This window comes from Temnothorax longispinosus, chromosome 9 (assembly GCF_030848805.1).
Source record: "Temnothorax longispinosus isolate EJ_2023e chromosome 9, Tlon_JGU_v1, whole genome shotgun sequence".
Lineage (NCBI taxonomy): Eukaryota > Metazoa > Arthropoda > Insecta > Hymenoptera > Formicidae > Temnothorax > Temnothorax longispinosus.
Window position 1 is genome coordinate 287,116 of NC_092366.1, and position 19,709 is coordinate 306,824.

The following is a 19,709-nucleotide window of genomic DNA, read 5'->3' on the forward strand; positions in this document are numbered from 1 at the left end:
CCCCGCTAAAGTGATGGGATTCGGGGCGTCCCTGCACCTGCACCCCCTCCCCAACGCGCGTTTATCCTTCTCGGATTCCTTTCAAATGTAACGCCATTACTATAGATACAATTTCGCGGAGTCATGCAGCGTAAGAGAACAATCGATACTGAAAACTCCCATTGAGCGCGAGATGGTCCATTTTCACGAAAGTAGATAAAAATTCTACAGTATTTTTAAATCACTACATCGTAGTTTTTATTATTATTATAGTATTTGTTTGTGATTTCTTACTCTTACATATTCGCGTATTTAGAGAAAAAAGTAGCACTAACAACTAAAAAACTCAAGAGAAATAGTAGCATGTCAACTACTATTAATAAGTTGCGATAAGAAAAATGAATTAGTTACCTAAGGAGATATAGTAACGTTAACTAGAGACCTGAACCAAAAGAATATTTCAGTTTGGTTCCGGTTATGGTTATGGTTTAATAAAACATCAAATAAAACTGTTCCAGTTTCAGTTTCGGTTTCTCGACCAGTAAAGAAAAACCGCGAAAATTACGAATTTTTCGGTTACATAGTTATGCGCGCAAAGGGTGAAGAATTTAAAATGATTTTTTTTCTACATTTATTCTGTTATAAACTGTGTATGTGTATATATATGTAAGAAGAAAAATAGAAATGAAAAAATTCTATTATTTAATAGAATAACAAAAAATGTAGAAAAAATTAATTTATATGTTTGTATTAGAAGACAGAGAAAAAAACAATACTGAAGTATTCGAATTCTTGGTCGACGAAAAAACGTGGATATTTTTTCTCTTCAAAAGAACAGAAATAATGTAAATAGATAGAATATTTAAAATAATAAACGTATAAATGAATTATATATAGAGTAAGAACCGAAAAATCATAAATTAAAAACAATTTTATTGATTTGATTATGAGAGAGAGATTTCGGTGTTATAAACTTTTTAAAATTTGGTACTACTATTTACGGTTTCGATTCAACTAAAGAAAGGATTATGGAAACCCTTTTCAGTTTCGCTTCCAGTTTGGTCCGGGTCCCTATTGTTAACCATTTATAATAAATAGGATAGAATATGAATTTGTGTACAAAAAAATGTAAAAACGTTTTATTAAAAATATATTATTAAATTATAAGAAATATGTATTATGGCACAATGACTCATTTTGAAAGAATGTCTAAGCCGAAAGAGAATATTAATTGTCACAATCTATCGAAACTAACAATATATTATAGTTATTTCATTATTTCATTACTACTTAATAGTTACGTGCAACTATTACAAGTGAAATAATTATATCAACAAAGTTCGACTAACAATTTCAATATTCAATTCGTTAATAATAAAACAAATAAGAGCGGAACGCACATTTGAAATGTTCTAATATGAAAAGACAAAAGAATATAGTATCAATCATCAAGAAGAAACATTGAACTTAAATAATGATTATTTACCGATTGTAGGAAGACTTTCACATAACTGACATGTTTAGTTTATTTATTTTTATATCTATATTTACTTTTATTTATTGACTTGTTCTTATTTCTTAACGTGTTTTATTTATTGACCTTCTCACGATATTTATTATTCTTCATGATATTGCTGGGTACCCTTCACTCTTGTAAAAGCGATGTGTTTAGTCCACGCGCTGAAGTCAGGAGGAGAACATCGACTCCACAACTAATTCAAACATCAATGACTGTTGCGAGCTCAACTGTTTGGTAAGTGGTTACAAATCATTTTCACACATAATTTCTGGAGTAGCTAACTCTTTTTGTTTTTATAAAAAAAAGGAGCAGTTGATCCCGCGACATATCAATACTCTCACGTGATAAGCACCCTTGCACCTCAACCATCAGCTAATGGGATACGTCTCCTACTACTTTTGCGATTCTCATAACTGTTTCAAAGAGCATAATCCATTGTATTAATTGTTTGCACTGAAGAGGATCTAAAAGATAGATCGAAACGTAAGTAATTTATATGTATTACAATTTTTTTTATGTATTATATGTACTCGCTATAACAACGGCGTTCCGGTCTTTTTTGCCTTATTATTAACGAATTGTTTATTGTGAGAGCGTTTGTCTTATTTACGAATTTCAATATTGTTGCTGCAGCTACAAATACGCAACATTTGTTGTCACGATAGTTCTTAACACTTTTTACTTTTGTTTTTTCATTTTTCGTGATTTTATAAAATTAAATTTATAGAATTAAATTTCAGAATTGTCAAAAATTGTCAAAAATGTAGTACAGTAACCAGAATATTTCGTTTTCTCTGTACGCTTTTTTAAGAATCACATTAATCCAAATATCATGTGTAAAATAAATTGAAAGAGAAAAATATTAAAAAAGGAGATATGTGGGGAAAGACTAATTAATAAACCAAGAACAGAAAAAAACGAATCAATATGAATCAAACAAAAATGGTAGTGCAATGAGAAAAACCCATTAAAATATTAAAATAGATTTTTTATACAGAAAAATAAATTTCGATCTATTTGGATATTTTTATCTGAGTGCTACGTATAACGTAAGTGATACGTATTAAAAATTGTTGTTAACAAATATATTTTTGACAAACAAAATTCGAAAGACATTAGTAGTAAGTAAATAAAAATCTTATTATTTAATCATTCCAAAAATATACTAAAACGAGTTACATTAAAATAAGAGTGAGAGAAAGAGATATTAAAATTATTAGAGTGATCTAAGCAACGTTGAGCAAAAAATTAAAAGGATATAATGAGTAGATGTAGCATCACGAAATAAACAAATAAATCTTTCTTTCTCTACATATACGTTTTACAGTATCGATATAAAGGTATTCCAAAGATAGTATTCCAAGGATAATTTATTAAGACACGTGAAATTAATTACAAACCGGTAATTTTGCTATAATGCAGTTGTCGATCCGATACATATAGACGAGCAACTGTACCGTCTATGATACAGCTGTGCGAGTTCATTACCTGTTTCGCGATTGTTAAACCACTTGTGTAATCTTCCGCACTTATCAGGCGATGAACAGAAGTATGTACGTCATTAAAGAAAGAAAAGAAGAGAACTCACGGTTAACGCAATGTCGCAAACAGCGCGCATCAGTTTCATGATACAACTCGCGCGAAAATATTTGTTCTACTAACAGCGCGTCCGCGTTAAAACAGAGACCGGCCCGCGCAAACAATGGCAGCACGGTATCAGATCGATGTTTTTTCCTCTAACGAAAACGTTGAATCAGTGCAAGCGGTGCATTTGCAGAGAAGTATGTAAAATTGCATTGCCGGGAGTAATCGCTCGTCACAATCGACACGGCGCGGCGCGACTCGACGGGCCAATAGCGGCGCGGTCGTGCATATTGCAATAAAAATGCGAATGGAATTACAAAATCTCCGCCGTTTTCGATCACTTTTGATCTTCGGATGTTCCGGTATTTAAAAATGTAACCGTACATTTCCGGATTATTTCCAATCCGGATCGGTATTCCGCGGATGTATCTTAAGCTTCTATTTTTGTCAATATACACGAAGAAGTGAATGAATCCGATATGAAAGAATAATAGTATCAATATCTGGAAGTTGATCTGACGCTTGATTAATTAACGTCATTCAGTGGTGGATATTTCCTGTTCGAATTTGAAGAATCGAATCTGATTTAATTAATTATTAAAACTATTTATCGTGGGGGTATTTATTGTGGAAATTGATATGCCCGGCAAAAGTGAGAATGATACATTAACACCTGTGCAACTAAAATTCAATTATTGCGCGTTATTGTCGATTCGTGGAGAAGTTTATTCCATTAAAATGGTTTCGTCTCTTCAAAGTCGTTAATTATTTTATTCATTCTTGACGGAGATGAATATATATATAGTATCATATTGAGTGTGCAGAAGTTTATCGTGTATATAATTTCTGCATTATAAAATGTCCATCAATGTAGCTTGAACAAATAGATCGACCAGCTCGCATGATTTGAATCTACGCTGTTGAAAAATGTTTCTAGTTTTGTTAAAAAAGGTCCTTGTCAAAATTTTTGTGTAAAATAATCAACACATACATGTGTAGAATTAACATATGCCTGCTATGTTAATTTAACTTAACAAATTTAAAATGTAAAATTATTAAACTAATTTAAAAAATATATTAAAGTAACACAATTTGAATGTATTTATTAGTGTTAAAATTTACAGAAAAAGAGTGTTGATTTTGCTCTATAACAGAAGTGGGAATAAAAATTTACAGAAAAAGAGTGTTGATTTTATCTTACAATCTTAACTTCAACATAAAAGTTAGGTTAATTGTACACATAATTGACCTCAAATTACGATTAGAATTACATTTCCTTTCTGTTGAAATATTTTAACATAGTATCGATGTTACCATTTAACACATCCATATTATGTTAAATTAACACAAAAATTTGAGTGAACCGTTTGGGACATGTGATTTATGTTATATTTAACACAAATTTTCCAACAGTGTAAAGATTATCACGAGTTTTAAAATAATTTTTCAACCCCGCAGATTAAAAATTAATTTCTTTATCTCGAATATAGCAGTGTCCGAATGGCATAATTAAAACTAATTGCAGAACAATTACAAAGTAATATTTTAAAATTATTTTATGTAATATTTATTAAATAAAAATAATCTTGAATTATTTTTATCACAAAAATATCTCTCTATTGAATATTTGAAGTATTGAATATTTTATTACTGTGATTTGTGCAGAGGTACTAATTTAATATTATTTTATATATTAATATATTAATTTCTTGCAGAATGTATTTTTTACAGATATAGGTTTTCCAAATGTATCCGAAATGTAGTAAAAAATGTATAGTTTGTCGTTTATACATATATTTTACACGGTTTGTATTGATTTCCCGATGTCGCATGACTTTTGTTTTTTCTATCTCGGCTTCGTGAACTGCGGAGTGCGGATATTGGCTTTGTTAGTTGACTCTGTTAATTAATGCTTAATTAACAGAAATCCGGGCAAGCACTCAAATCTGGCCTTTTCACTCAACTTTTTATCGTATTTTAAAAATCAATGACACGTGCTGCTCAAATTTCAGTAAAACAAAGCTCGCTTTAAACAATCTGAAATTCGCATCAAAATAGAATTCTATTTATTACGCGTCGTGTAATACGTAATAATAATAAAATATTTGCAGAATTAGAATGCATACGCATATAAAACATATATTATTAAAATATGAATGCACGTACATACATCATCAAATATATAACAAGCGAACATTGTAAGCGAGTATGCCACAAGCGAACGGAAAGGACGGTTTTGCTGAAATATTTAAAAATTTAGCTAAATATAGATCTGAAAATAATTTTGTTGCATCATCAAAATAATTATAGTAGGTCTCTAAAGTATGCTGTAAAAAATTTTGACATTTTTAGCAATAAGTTTGAGTGTTCTACATAATTATTTTGATGATCCAACAAAATTATTTTCAGATTGTTGTTAGTTAATTTTTTAGATAGGTACTTCAGCAAAATCGTTCTTTCCGTGCACGGACATCACGGATGAACATTGAGTATAATTTCTTAAAACTCAAGATTGTGATGTATTTGAACATATGCTCTATTTGAAAGATATGAAATCACTTGATAACCTATTCTTGGATATGTCTCTCGTTGTATCTGTGCTGCCACAAATCATACACTTTACACTTACCACAGTACTTGTTGTGTTATCTCGTTGAAAGTTAATTCCACGCATAGGAATGTAGAATCATTTCTGTTTTATAGCGCTCTCGTTGCGCTTTACTCCAGTGCTGTGAGATCGCAGGATCGCGCGAGGCGTTCGTTTTTGTGAGGATTTTGATTTAATTCCATCGAGATGGACTCCGACGCCAAGGAGAGAAAATACATGACGCCGAGGGGCTCGAGGACGTGGGAGTATCTGATCATGTTTAATTGTAAGAGTCGATTTTTAATTTTCGTGCGAAACAATCGTTTACTATCGTCGCTTCGACGATACACAGTAAAAAATAAAACGTAATTTTAACATTTTTTACATGTCGCAGAAAGTCCACTCTAAATTTTAAGTTAAAATGACTCATTCATCATGTGTTACTTGTTGACAAATTAGAAATGTTAATTAATTGACACTATACTTTACATTTATATTTGTTCTTTTTACTTTATTTTTCAATTCATTTTTTATATTAACACATGATATTAATTATTTTACAGATTTTACTTAAATTATGTGTAATAGAAACATTTAATTTTAGTAAATTTAATTATTTTATATGTCAAAGTTTATGATTATTTGAGAATTTACGTTTAACTTTTGTTTATGTGTTAAAATAATTTTAAGACGTGTTGATTTTTTAAAGTAATTATGTTAAAAGAACTCAAAACAATATTTAATTTCTAAATAACATTGTATATATATATACAATGTATATATATATACAATGTCATTTAGAAATTAAATATTGTTTTGAGTTCTTTTAACACAATTACTTTATATATATATATATATATATATATATATATATATATATATATATATAAAGTTCAGTTATCACGTTGACATAAATGTAACACATAAAAATGTTAAAAAAAAAATAACATAGCTATTGTATGTTAATTTTACAATGAAATAATAATTAAATCTTGGTGACACAAGAAAATTTTAACATATGGACCACTATGTACACTCGATTTTTTACTGTGTAATTCTCTATTGTTTCCGCTGATTATTACCGTTGTCGGCACCGATCTCCTCGCTCGAGCGACCGAATTACGCCACGATTACGTTGTGCAATTATGCGAAATCTAGGTTCAATTATGAGCTTATGCGTCGGAGCGATCATAGGCTGGGACTCGCCGAGCATTATACAGTTGATGGCATCGGACTCGCCGATCTCGGTTACCGTTTCCAACGTTTCCACCCTGGTGTCCATGGTCCCCGTCGGTCACATCCTGGGGCCGATAATCAACCAGCTCATAGTCGACAGGATAGGTCGAAAAAAGGCTATTCTGTTCAGCGGGATATCATCGGTAATCTGTTGGGGCTTGATCGTGATCGCCACGAATATCTGGGTGAGCAAAAGTATCTTCACGAATGCAGATCGTCTTGCGAAACATTAACAACTATTTCTTTTCTTCATTGTAAATTAATGCTGCGTAAAAAATCTATTCAGAGATTCATTTTACATCACAGAGAAAAGCACAATTATATTTTTTATGTCTAAATGTAATTTATTAATGAAAATTTCGTCGTTTTTGTAACATCATAATATATTCTCTTTTAATCTATTTCTTTGACATCGTAATATTCTCTCTTCCAATTTACGGAATATTAAATAGTAGAAGATTTTGGGCCATAGGGCCGGTATTGATGGGAGATCGGAGAAATTAGCGTAGTTGTAGGGTAGTCGTGGAGCAGTCGTGGGGTAGCAGCCTAAGTGCTAGGCGTGTGAACGAAGGATCCCCGAGTTCGAATCCCGGTTGGCTCCGTTAATTTTTCCTGTCGCTTACAATTAAAAAAAAATTAACAGAACCTAACGGTATGTTAGTATAATACAATTTCCCTTTGCTACAGGTTCTCTACGTAGGCAAGTTCATGGGCGGCCTATGCCTGGGCCAATTCATGTGCGTATTGACGATGTACATAGGAGAAATTGCGTCGCCGAGCACGCGGGGCGCCGGAGGGGCCGCGAGCACGATCATGTTCAATCTCGGCATTCTCGTGATGTTCATCGTCGCGCCGTACCTGTCGATATCCACAACGGCGACCATCTGGCTGGCCGTGTCCGCCGGCTTCACGATCGCTTTCTGCTTCATGCCGGAGTCGCCGTACTACCTGGCCATGACGGGCAAAACGGACAAGGCGGAGATGGCAATGGAAAAGCTGCGCGGTAAGATGGACGTCTCGGAAGAATTGCAGGTGATCGCCGAGTCGATGTCCGACGAGAAGCAGCAGCGGAAGACCGGCGGTATAAGGAAGTTGTTAACCGCGCGCGCCAGTCGCCGTGCTTTTATCATCATCAATCTCATCACGATCACCCATCACGTCGGCGGGTTCTTCATGCTGATCGCGTACGGTCAACTCCTCTTCAAATCCGCTCAGCTCCAGATGATTTCCAATCACACGGCGAATATCATGATCGGCGTGGTGCAGGTGGTCTCCGCGACCATCACCATCTTCCTGGTCGACAAGCTGGGTCGCAAACCGCTGATACTCTTCTCCGGCTTGATTGCCGCCGCGTCGAATCTCGCGATCGGCGTCTTCTTCTACGCGAAGGACTATCTGAACGCGGACGTGTCTGCGTACACGACGGCGTTGCTAATCGCGGCGATGCTGCTGGTGTTCGCCTTCAACTGCGGTCTGCTCCCTATGCAGATGATCATGATGTCGGAGATGTTCGCCACCGAGGTCAAAGCTCTCGCCACGTGCCTCCTGGCTACCACCAGCGGCTGCTTCGGCGTGATAGCGACGAAGACTTACATTCTCGTAGTCGACACGTGGAACTACGGCCACTCGGTGCCTTACCTAGCATTCTTCGTGATCGTGACGGTATGCACCGCTCTGATTCTTCGCCTCTCGCCCGAGACGAAAGGCAAGACTTTTGTGCAAATACAAAAGGAGCTGAACGATTGAAGCGATCGAAGGGACGAAGAATCGGCGCTTCCGATTCGACCCCGGTGCCATACCGGGAGGAGGGATCCTCTATTGGATACCGAAAGAGCATATTGCCTCTCGTAAATTGTGCGTCTTAAAGAAAGATAATTTCGTACCATAAGAAATCTCTCGCCGAAAATCTCTATCGGGCCGCTATTCGACGTTCGCTCTTAACGGAGGATCGACAGGAAGGAGGAAATTGAAAATCGCGAGCGAAAAGTCGAAGGAGATGATCTTTCAAGATGCACGAGCGAACGAATTTTTGGGCAACCGCGTTGAGATTGCCCGTGACGTTGATGCCCGTGATAGAAGTGATAGTTTATGCGGCAAGCTCGAGACTCGCCGGAAGTATAGACTGCACCGTATCGATTCGCCGATGCCACGATGACTGCCCGGGTCGTTTATATCTTGCAAGAGAAATAATATATGTGCAGATATAAAAACGATCGACATCGAATAGCCCGAAAAAGAAATAATCAAAATACATTTACATTGCGTAATTGTTCGAAACTAGTCTAAAATCATAATATTTCATATTTCAAAGAGAGTCCAATTTTACAACAAAATGTCTCTCGTATCATGTTACATTTTTGACAAATCGTCAGGTCAAAAAATATCGCCAGAAATCGAGTATTTGTAAAAAAGACATACCTAAATGTGGTGAAGTATTAAAAATTAAAAGCCAACGCATTGAGAGCGATAAGATTGAATGCCGGATTTATCCGTATCACTATGTGGATGACGATTAAATTTTACGTGAGTGATATTGAAGTAGGAATGACCGATACGATGTAAACATGTTTAAACCAATCTAGTTAAAAATGTAATAAATTAGATTGCCCCATCAGTCCCTCCCGTATTTGTAACTTTTTTTATTATTAAATAATCCTCATCGCGCGGGAAATAGGTGCTTTTTAATTAATCAATAATCGAGTGGTATCTATGGCGATTAATGAAGATGGATTTTTATAAACGACGGAGCGGGTTTCCATTCGGTTTAAATTGAATTGTTCTTCGTGGCGTCTGCTCGAGATAAAAAGTTTCGCCGTTAGTTCGGACGAAAATCAATCATTGCGGTTCTTTTCGCTATCGGCGTGACGAAAAAAAGAGCCCATTAGGTGTTTAATGCCTCTATACCGTAGGGCGGTCAGGGATAGAAGAATGGAACAGGAACAGGGAGCACGAGAGGAAAGAGAGCGGACGGAAATTGCACGGGAACAGGATCCCCTTCCGTGTGGAAAGGGTCGAAGGAAAGTTTCTCGCTCTCTCTTAATATCTGAGAATCACTATTCAGTCTTATAGAAATTGCTATTGGCAGAACCATTAGAGGCTGGAATTAGTTTCGCGATCCCGGATATATCTGGCGGCCGTGGCGCGTAACGGCCGCCACGGCTCACTTATCTTACTTCCATACCTCGCATTAATACTTTCCGCCAACTCCATTTGCTTCCTTATTTCAGAAAGCCTGTTCTTAAAACCGCCATCCGCTCTCGAATCAGTATATCAATGCTATTGCAATATTATTCTTAACGCTGTTTAAAGAACGAGAATGAGAGGAAGAAAATGTAAAATATTAGAAATTGCATTATTTAAATAAATATCTATTAATTATGATTCTTTTTCTAAATGTCTAATTAATAGTTAATCATTTAAATAAAATTAAAACTGTAAATATGTTGCTTTGGAATTTTTCTAAAATATTGAATTTCTGCTTCTAAAATCGAAATAAAAAGAAGTTATTGCTAATTTTCGTAAAACGTGAAATTGAAACAAAGATTTCTGTGCTTAATTTTTTTAAAATATACTTATCAGAATTCCAAAATGTAGGAATTTTAAAACTCCACAAAGAAAAACGTTATTTTATCTAAATAATTTCTTTAAAAAATTAATAAAAGCGTTAATTAATCTAAATTATTTTTAAAAACAAGATGCTAGGATTCGCAGGTGCCGTTCAAACGAATGCGGTACGTTTCTATTCTCGTGTTATCATCATTCTGCGAGGTGATCGTCGGATTTTCCTAGGTAGGTAATTCCATCGCAAACCGCGGTAGCGCAACGGCCGGCTGTCGCGAGCGCATATTCTGGATGTATACAAACACGGATATCTAGCGCGGCCTATGCACGTCGCCAACCGACCAGCCAAGCAACACGAGTGCCGTGCCGTGGAGCCGGGACGTACAGTACAGCCTCCCGCGCTGTACTGTACATACAATTGTATCATCAAGGCAAACACACCGACGGTGGCTGGCGCGTGCTGGCGCGCACGCACACGTCTGCGCTACAAATGCCGTTCCACAAACAACGTCATGGCGTCATGAAAGCGTTGATGCTCCGTATAATACGATGCATCCTCCGCTTTATCAACGCGTTCCTCGAGGGACGGACCTCCGTGATTCTCGCCGCGAGTTTCGTGTTGCGAAATCGTTAAGAGGGAATCGGGAGCAAACCGTTGATGCCGTTCGGTGAAGATTGAAGCAGAAGAAGAGACGAACGATCATCCTGTAGAGTTGTCTCCTTTTGCTTCGCGATCGACGTCAATTCTGAGAATAGATCGAAGAATCGTTAGTCGCGTCGCTCGTCTCAAGCCACCCGTTCGCCGTTCACGTCCTTATAAAAATAAGGAACGTTAAACCTCTCTCTCTCTCTCTCTCTCTCTCTCTTCTCTCTCTCTTTCTCTCTCTCTCTCTCTCTCCTCTCCTCTCCTCTCTCCTCTCTCCTCCCCCTCCCCCTCTCTCTCTCTTCTCCTCTCTCTTCTCTCTCTCTGTCCGTGGCGCGGGATCGTCTCCGCGAAGGGATTTTTACATCTCGCTGATGTTTAACGATAGTAGCTTGTGGAATCGACGCCATGCTGATCTTTGCGCGAGATTCCGAATCAGTTTATAAGAAAGTTTGATGGAACTCGATTTAACGGATTCAAAAAAAGAGATAATCAATGGAATGCGCGCGCGATTAACTTTCGACGAGTTTCTTTCGCGCAGCCTCGTAAAAGTTAATTCTTCATGGATCCTCAACTTCCGTGGCGCAATGTTAAACAAACCCCTTTTAGTGCACCGTTGTTGGCGCTCGGCGAAGGCTCGTTCAAAGATAGACTCACAACAGTTTCCGGAATCAAGCTCTATTTCGTATGGTCCTCCCAACATCAATCAAATATATAAAAAATAACATAAATCAAAATTCCTTTGTGCGTAATAAATGTGAGCGCACGATATTCGTAGAAATTGCGCGACGCAAATTAAATCGGTATCCTCATATGAATGGCGTATCCTTTGATCGTATATAATAATCAAAGCGCTAGCGAGAGATTCTCTGTCGTCTCCCGCAAATTATGCGCATTAAAATAATTATGTGACTCTGTCTGCCGGCGCGGCGTGTCGGCGGGAAATGTCGCGTGCGCTCGCACGAGCGTACCCGCAATTCTCTCGCAATCTAATTACCGATTTTCCCTCGTTACTATGCAATCGACATCGGGCGTGTGCGGGCGCGCATCATTGAGTTTCACTTTTGTCAGCGATGCTAATTGGGAATTCTCTGTGCGTTGGCGTTCTTGCGCCCTTCATACGCATTAAATCCTCGCTCGTTTATATATATATAGAGAGAGATAGAGAGAGGGAAGAAGAAAGAGAGAGAGAGAGAGAGAGAGAGAGAGAGAGAGAGAGGGAGAGACAGAGCTGGTCCGTTCTCTCGATGCAGGGATCGCAGAGGGCTCGCGTCGCCTCCGCATCGGAGCTTGTTAAAACGTTACTGCGGTTGTAAGTAAAGCGCGAAAGCAATTAGTTCCCATTTGCAATTTGCGGCGTTGTTTGATTTAGCTCGTAGCGTTGCAGCACGGATCGACAATGCGGTGCGGCGTGTGAGCCTTAAGCACGCGTGCTTAAGTACACAGGTGACACCTGAATTAAATACTAGACGGAACGCGTGCACGTCACACGAGCAACTTTCAATTAAGAATTGTCCGCGAAATGAAACAACTAGAGGACGGATAAGTACTTGCTACAACTCGACGGAACACATCGCATTTACCAACATTTAGATTTCTTTTTACTTTTATTTGTTCGATAGAAATTATCTTGGAGAAAATTAGGAAAATTACGTACTTATTGTACGGGTGGGAAAAATACCACTTGAAAAAGTGCACAAAATACCCTGGCAAAAGCTCGTTGACTTCTTTAAGGAGTTACAGCTATGCTAGGGTATTTGTGACTATGTACTGGAGAAAGCACAAGCCTCCTAGACTGCAGTGCATGAGCTTTAAACCACCTCTTGTCGATTACTATTATTATTATACTTATTGTACAGCGAAATCGAGGGGCAGAAATACCGGAACGGGCTGCAGATTGAATTTTCATCGCCATTGAAAAATAGTTGGCCATTCAGATTTCTATGAAACGGCAACGTGGAATATTTCGATTCGCTTTCATTCAACTGCATTACCGCCGAACGATCGCGATCATTAGCGAAAAAACGTTCGGAAGAGTGATAATCTCGAAGTAAGTGAATACGGGGATTCGCGTGCTTAGATCCATCATTTTTCATTATCTTTCGGCTATTAATCACGTCAGCTTTGATTGATTATGAGGCAGGGACAGTTTGGCATAGAGCGCTCTCATAAGTCGGCCGATCAAACGCCAATTATGAAGCTTAGATCTTTATTCGTTCCCTTCCCCTATCTATTCGCCTCCCCATCAGTCGCGATTAAGGAACGTCTTCTCGAGGGGCTTTAAAAAGCGGCTTTTGAGTCATAAAGCATCGGTTATGAGCCAGGCGATTTTTATCCTCGATATGCTTATTTATTACTATGATTAAAGGGCCGGTAATAGGAACAAATTATCTCGCGATTCGCAGTGAATACGAATTTGCATGTCGACGAGTCGGAGAGATATATATATAACAGTATTTGAAATACGGGGGCGGCGTGATATCTTCTGATTAAAATGTAACGTATAATTTAATGGACCAATTAGTTAAGTGCAATAGCGAGAGTAATTCGCACCTGAATAATCTAAGTGACAAACCCGACAACCCCGACACCGCGATTCGTATTAAGTGAATTGAGCCTTGCCAATCGCTTTTTAATTATACTTACATTTTCAGCGCGCAAGTGAAAAATGTGTAGATATTGTCCATTTATAACAATCAAGAATTAAATGAAATCAGTCATAAATTCCGCCTGATAATCCGTGGAGCAATTCTGCGGGGTATTAAACGCCGCTATTTTGCTTCCGATAATCGCGAATGTGGCGCAAAACACGGCAAAATATAAAATCAAAAGGATTGTCGTGTGTGGATTATACGAGACATTTCCGATTCGAGTGCGAGCGCGGCGCGTGACTCGGCAAAGTAAATGAATAAACGATGAAGCGCTTTAATCAGATTACTTTCGAACTATATGCCCATGATCGATGTAAGCCATAACGAATCTTTTTTCCACCGATATGATTCGTTCATTTGAAAAGTCGATTTATCTCGCGCTCGACGTTCACAATTTATTTTTAACATACCGCGAGGATCCGTCCCTTCAAAATTAATGCGAAATAGCTCTAAATGAAAACACGGCTGTGTCTAATGTTTCACAGGCGGAGACAGACGGCGTGCGCTCTTGAAAAAAGAAAAAGAAAGAAAAATTAGAGTAAAAGAGGATGATCCGGGCAGGTGTGCACCTACCCGTTACATCCGCGATAATGACGAGTTTGCTGAACGAGGGGCACTAATGGAACGTCGGTCGGACGTTCTCTCGCGCCCGTCCGAATAAAATATCTCACATCCTCGTCCCTTTTTTTTTTACAAGCCACTTACGCCGCTGCATAGACTACCCGACGATAAAGATATACACGAACATTTACGGAACGAGGGCATAAAAGATATGGTTTAGCGCCGCCGGTGGGTTTAATATGCCCCAGCCGTGTACGCCCGCCGCGCCGTAGCGTGCGCGCATGCAGATCTAAATGCCATAGTAATTTTAATGTGATTTCTCTAATCTCGCGTATTTTTCTCGTGCCGATTACGATCGCGTGCTTGTAATATAAAATGACAACCGGACGGGATTGAATCGTCAGATTTAAGATGAATTCTTGCTCAAAAAAACGCATCGAGTTGTTTTTTTGTCGCAGATTTCTTTTGTCTCGATAATTTAGCCTTGCTTCTTTTTAAAAATTAGTTTGTTTATCAGCACAATCACACGAGCGATATCTTTGTAGAATTAATTTCTCATTTGAAATTATTATTAATGACAAAATAATTGCTTTATCTTGATTTCAAACAAATTACTCGAATTTTCAAGCAAAAATTGATCAATTGTTCGACTTACTATATATACAACTTAAAGCTCACCTCGTTGCCACGGTGGATTATCATGGATCTCGCGTGTGCGAAGCATTGTCTAATCGATGGACACGAGAGATCCTCGCGACAAGCAAGTACAAATGTTGACCACGCGCAAGAGCCGTATTCTAATCTAGGTCGTAAAAATCCGTGGAGGAGGGAAGGGGGGCACACGATGGATTTTTATATTTGTAATGCTTATCGCATTAGCGTTAGGTATCTTAAAAACTGCTAGTCGATGCCAAGTTAGCACGCACTAATAATCTGTTAATTCATTTCTAAATTACGTTTACATGTTCAACAAAGTTCTCAGATTTATCTTTCAGAGTTACCATTAAAATGACGAATAAATCAGGTTGTTAATTATCTGTGTTAATTGTCATAGAGAATGGAAGAAAAAGAGAGAGAGAGAATCGAGGAAAGCAGAGAGAAGCGAGGTGTATTGAATGAACGAAGATATGCTAATAGCTTATGCGGCGTTACAGAAACCCAGTTACCTAATTAATTTCGCGCGCAGTTAGGTGTGAAGTCGGTGCAAAATTTCGATCACATCTTTTAAAATCCTTTTTTCTTAAAATCCTTCCAGTCGACGTGCGCGATTTAATTCAGCTCTCGGTCGACCCCACGCGATCTATTTCCAAGAATAGATCACATGGCGGCGAGAGATTTATTTCTTACTATATCCGGTACCGGTTTCTATGGAAGGACCCTCTCGTCACGTTGCACGACTCGTATATGGACTATCGCAGACGGCAAAAAGGAATTTTATTGGCAGCGAGTCGCGGTATATTACGTTTCGAGGCAATTCGCGATTATTGGAACGTGTCTCATATAATGCGAAACGCCGGAAGCCCGTGATTTACGGTTTCTAGCGATGGATTTTTAGATTAGCCATTCGTATATGAGACCGTGCGCGTACTTTCGGAATATCGATCGCCACGTCGGTGTCGAAAGTAATTAAGATTTGTACCCGCCATCATTGATTTACGATACACCGGGGAAAGGTCCAGAAAAATTTATTTCTTGCTTCATGATTATTACGCGCCAGATTGGCAAAAGCTCATAAATGTATCGAGCGACATATCTCTTATCACGTAGATTAATTTGTCTAACTTACAAATAGCTATTAAACTTAAAAATTTTCGTCCGCGCTTTATTACAAATTCTCAAAGTTCAACAAATAATTCAGTGTATTAACATTTATCTGCGCAATCCTCCGTTACATTTTAATCGATTAATTTAGCTATTGAACAGCCCGATACTACGTTTATACATTTTTAATTAATCTATTCGATGGCATAGACGCGGCATTTTGGCGCAACACGGTGTCAAGAAGTTCAGTCTATTTTGATAACCGTGTCTAGATTGAATCTGTAATTTCACCCTCGGGCTGTGCCGAATTTTGCAAGTTTGGTCGGACGTGAACATCAAAGAAATTAAGTTACACGAGTGTGCGAGCTAGACGGGAACAAGTTAAATTACGTTTAATCGAAAACTGATGATAAACTTTTTTGATTGCTTTCCATCGATTGGGCGATACGCAGAAATAAAATTGTGTTTCAGTCTCGTGTGTAACTTAAATATTTTCTTACAAATTTTCGTCCGCGCTTTATTACAAATTCTCAAAGTTCAACAAATAATTCAGTGTATTAACATTTATCTGCGCAATTTTTGTATAAATGTGTGTGTGTGTGTGTATAATATGAAAACTTAGTTGTTCAGTCAAACTTTTGTACTCAAACTTTTCTTCTTTTCACGAGAAAGTACGAGCTGCCTAAATAAATTTGAACGATACATATCTTCTTTTTCCCATAAAATTTATACATTACCAATAATTATTTCGCGAAAGACGTCTACATGACATTCACGTCTATTCCGGCGAAATACAAATTAAATGGTCAAACCGATTTTCATTCCTATTAATAAACTCGAACGTGACTGGCATTTGATACAAACAAGTGTAAATAGTTCTACCATACAAAGAGAGAAAATCGTATTAACATCCATACAATATCTCGGCGTTGTTAAACGATGCGCGTTCGCGCATTTAATTCTAAGTTGGACAAAGCGCGATTGCGCGAACCAACGCGGGGCCGCACGACTACGTTATCCAAAACGCCATTAGGTGCTTTACATTGGCGAGTACGTTTCCGGAGGACGGTCACGTATCGGCCAAGCATTTGAATACTCTCTCGATTACCAACATGTCGTTCGGAGCTCGGGCAACCGTGACATCCGCCATTTCCGGCCGATCCTCCCCCATGCCCGTCCTACCACCGCCGCTGTCCGAGCGAATTTTACGCTTGACAATTCTGCTCGTTTCGCGGGATTGTCAGTCGCGAAATCCAGTCAGCAAAGTTTTTGAGGCTTTCCTATACCCGTCTGTCAGAAACAAATGGACTCGGCCGCTGCTCATCTTGTATCTAGAAAAATATTCAATGGTACGCACATCAGACGAACAAAGGCAGCAATCGAATCTGAAACACGTTTTGAGATCGATAATTACCGTATCATTTTACGATCTTCATTCGAGGAATTAATTAGAAGGACGTCTCTTTCCGCACTCGGACATTCGAGAGATATTATAATTGTCTCATTGAAACAATCCTGCACAAAGAGAGAAAAAAAATTCGCGTTCGATAAAAATCCACTGATTTATATATATATATATATATATATATATATATATATATATATACAAGATCCACTACGAGGGCAGTACTCCTAATGTTTTGCCTGTCAACGTAGCTATGGAGGCAAGTAGGATAATATTGGACTTTCCTGATCTTGAGTTCCACCCATGTTTTCGTTCGTCTTATATACCGATACTCTGATCCTACTGAAAACAATCTCCGACCCAGATAATTGACTCAAGAAAAATAACCATGTTGAAAAAGTTGGCGAGTTAAATATGTTAGCGAGAACGTATCTCTCTCGATATACGGGATGATTGCCTCGGGCGAAATCGCTCTGTTGACCAAACAGCAGCGATTGTAGATAAGCGGAGAAGTGGAGAGCTTTTTTTTTCGTAAAAATCCTCTTTCCTCATTACGAAGATAAATGTATCGTACCTATTAATTATGTAAAATCAAGCACATTTATTATTATGCATATAACGCGTAAAAGTACGTCGTGTTTTTAAAACATCGCTTTTACAGAATTAATCTCGTTTCTCATATATCGCGTTAATTTAGGCATTTCGCGTCAATAAAATGTGTACGCGCGTAATTTTTTTGCTGCGAGAATACACGAAGCCTTTCAAGAGAAAAAGAGAAGAGAAAGAAGGGGAGAGGGCGGGAACGCGGCGTTAAGTACCGTGCGCTTTAAGAGGATTGGAGGCACGCCGAGGGTTGGAGTTGGAGAGAGCCGAGGTCCTCGAAGATCGCGAGTTTCAACGTCCCTCCGCGCCGCAGAAAAATCTCACAATGAGTCTAATTTGAAGCAATACATATCGCTTGCAATTAAGTCGACTCCACGTGTAAATCGCAACGCAGCCCCGACGTCGGTTCCCCCTTGGCCCTTTCGCCCGACAATGCAAAAGTGCCGTATGCTTCTCGCGTAATGCATACGCATTATAGTTGCGGAACTCGGAAAACAATCATTTCGAACGAGCACCAGCAGCGGCACGTTAGCGGCGGTAATTCCTACGATGAGTTCCTTATGAAGACTGGCGGGTTATCCCCTTTGGAGATTCCGCCTAGCAATTACGAAACTCCAGATTCCCCCGGATTACGCTATTCAAAGTTGAATATAACGAATTAGTTACGAAACTGAAGTGGGAAAGCGTTTCGCGTACCATCGCCAGTCCCCCGTCCCCGTCGTCGTTGAACACACTTCCTCGGACTTGCCAGTCGGTTAATTTTGATTCTATCCCCGGGAGTCGTTGGATCCGTGAAACCCACGTGCCGCACGTGGCCTCGCGTGGCACGGCGGCTAACGTTGTATGTGCGTGTTCGCGAGATCGCGCGAGTCGACGGTGGTTTACCAACTTTTAGTTGCACAAGCGGATACTCTCGCAAACTGTCTCGTATCGACCCCTCTTCCGCCGCTCGCAACAGTCGCATCTCCCGGAAATACTCAGCCGGCCGATTATTTTCCTCTTCGTTATTGAGAAACGCGCGTCTAACTGGTGTCGGGGAGAATCGGGAGAATTATCCCCAAGGGGAGAGGAAGCCGCGCTCCTGTACGGGCCGCTGAAGGAACGACTGCGCGATTCTGCAGCACGGAGGGCCAGCGCTGGCTGTCGGGTACAGGCATTAGAACGTGGATTGGATTGACATTACGTACGGCTCCGAGTTCTGTTATATCCCTCGAGAAATCAGCACAATGCTGCCAGTAGCACTGTCCGAAGACCCCGGACATACGTGTGCGAACAGGAGACCTGCTATTGCTATACGAGTCCGAGGCGTATCTACGCGCCGTCGGACAGTCACTGCGCAACCACCTCGTCCGAGTCTGTCCCCCTATCGATCGATCTACGCGACGACTTACATGTACGCCGAGAGCGGGAGATAATAATTTTTGCGTGCGATTTCCGCGTCAACGGTGATTTCACTCACGGATGCGCAAACTGTTGCTGTCGAAATCGCCGCAGATCTGGGAAAACGGGTGAAAAAGAACGGAAATCAGACAAATTTTTAGGGATTTATGGCCTTTTCTACTAATGTAGATCAATTTTAATCTCGATTTAATTTACATTTCGGTTTAATTTTTATTTTT

At 38.9% G+C, this 19,709-nt stretch overlaps 1 protein-coding gene and 1 long non-coding RNA gene across 3 annotated transcripts; one reads left to right on the plus strand and one right to left on the minus strand.

Annotated features, from left to right (window-relative positions):
* The first annotated feature begins 1,340 nt into the window (after window positions 1–1,340).
* On the plus strand, window positions 1,341–9,519 carry LOC139819105 (facilitated trehalose transporter Tret1-like). 2 transcript variants are annotated; one of them, XM_071788288.1, is made up of 5 exons: window positions 1,341–1,732; window positions 1,805–1,981; window positions 5,786–5,955; window positions 6,828–7,090; window positions 7,593–9,519. In XM_071788288.1, exons 3-5 carry the CDS (start codon window positions 5,877–5,879, stop codon window positions 8,649–8,651), a joined length of 1,401 nt encoding a protein of 466 aa, XP_071644389.1. In that variant the 5' UTR covers window positions 1,341–1,732; window positions 1,805–1,981; window positions 5,786–5,876; the 3' UTR covers window positions 8,652–9,519. The 2 variants fall into 2 exon arrangements, with proteins under 2 accessions (XP_071644389.1, XP_071644390.1); XM_071788289.1 differs by lacking the exons at window positions 1,341–1,732; window positions 1,805–1,981 and adding an exon at window positions 3,141–3,279.
* Window positions 9,520–15,278: 5,759 nt separating this feature from the next.
* Window positions 15,279–19,449, minus strand: LOC139819213 (uncharacterized). The gene is made up of 3 exons (XR_011733633.1): window positions 19,278–19,449; window positions 17,497–17,597; window positions 15,279–17,413 (listed from the first exon to the last, which is right to left on the minus strand). It is a non-coding gene; the product is annotated as an uncharacterized lncRNA (long non-coding RNA).
* Between the last annotated feature and the right edge of the window lie 260 nt (window positions 19,450–19,709).

Bases quoted from the DNA above. Each gene is read 5' to 3' on its own strand.
- LOC139819105 (XM_071788288.1), top strand. From the start codon at position 5,877: ATGGACTCCGACGCCAAGGAGAGAAAATACATGACGCCGAGGGGCTCG. The intron at 5,956-6,827 runs GTAAGAGTCGAT...TGCGAAATCTAG, and splicing joins GTATCTGATCATGTTTAATT to GTTCAATTATGAGCTTATGC. The intron at 7,091-7,592 runs GTGAGCAAAAGT...CCTTTGCTACAG, and splicing joins TGATCGCCACGAATATCTGG to GTTCTCTACGTAGGCAAGTT.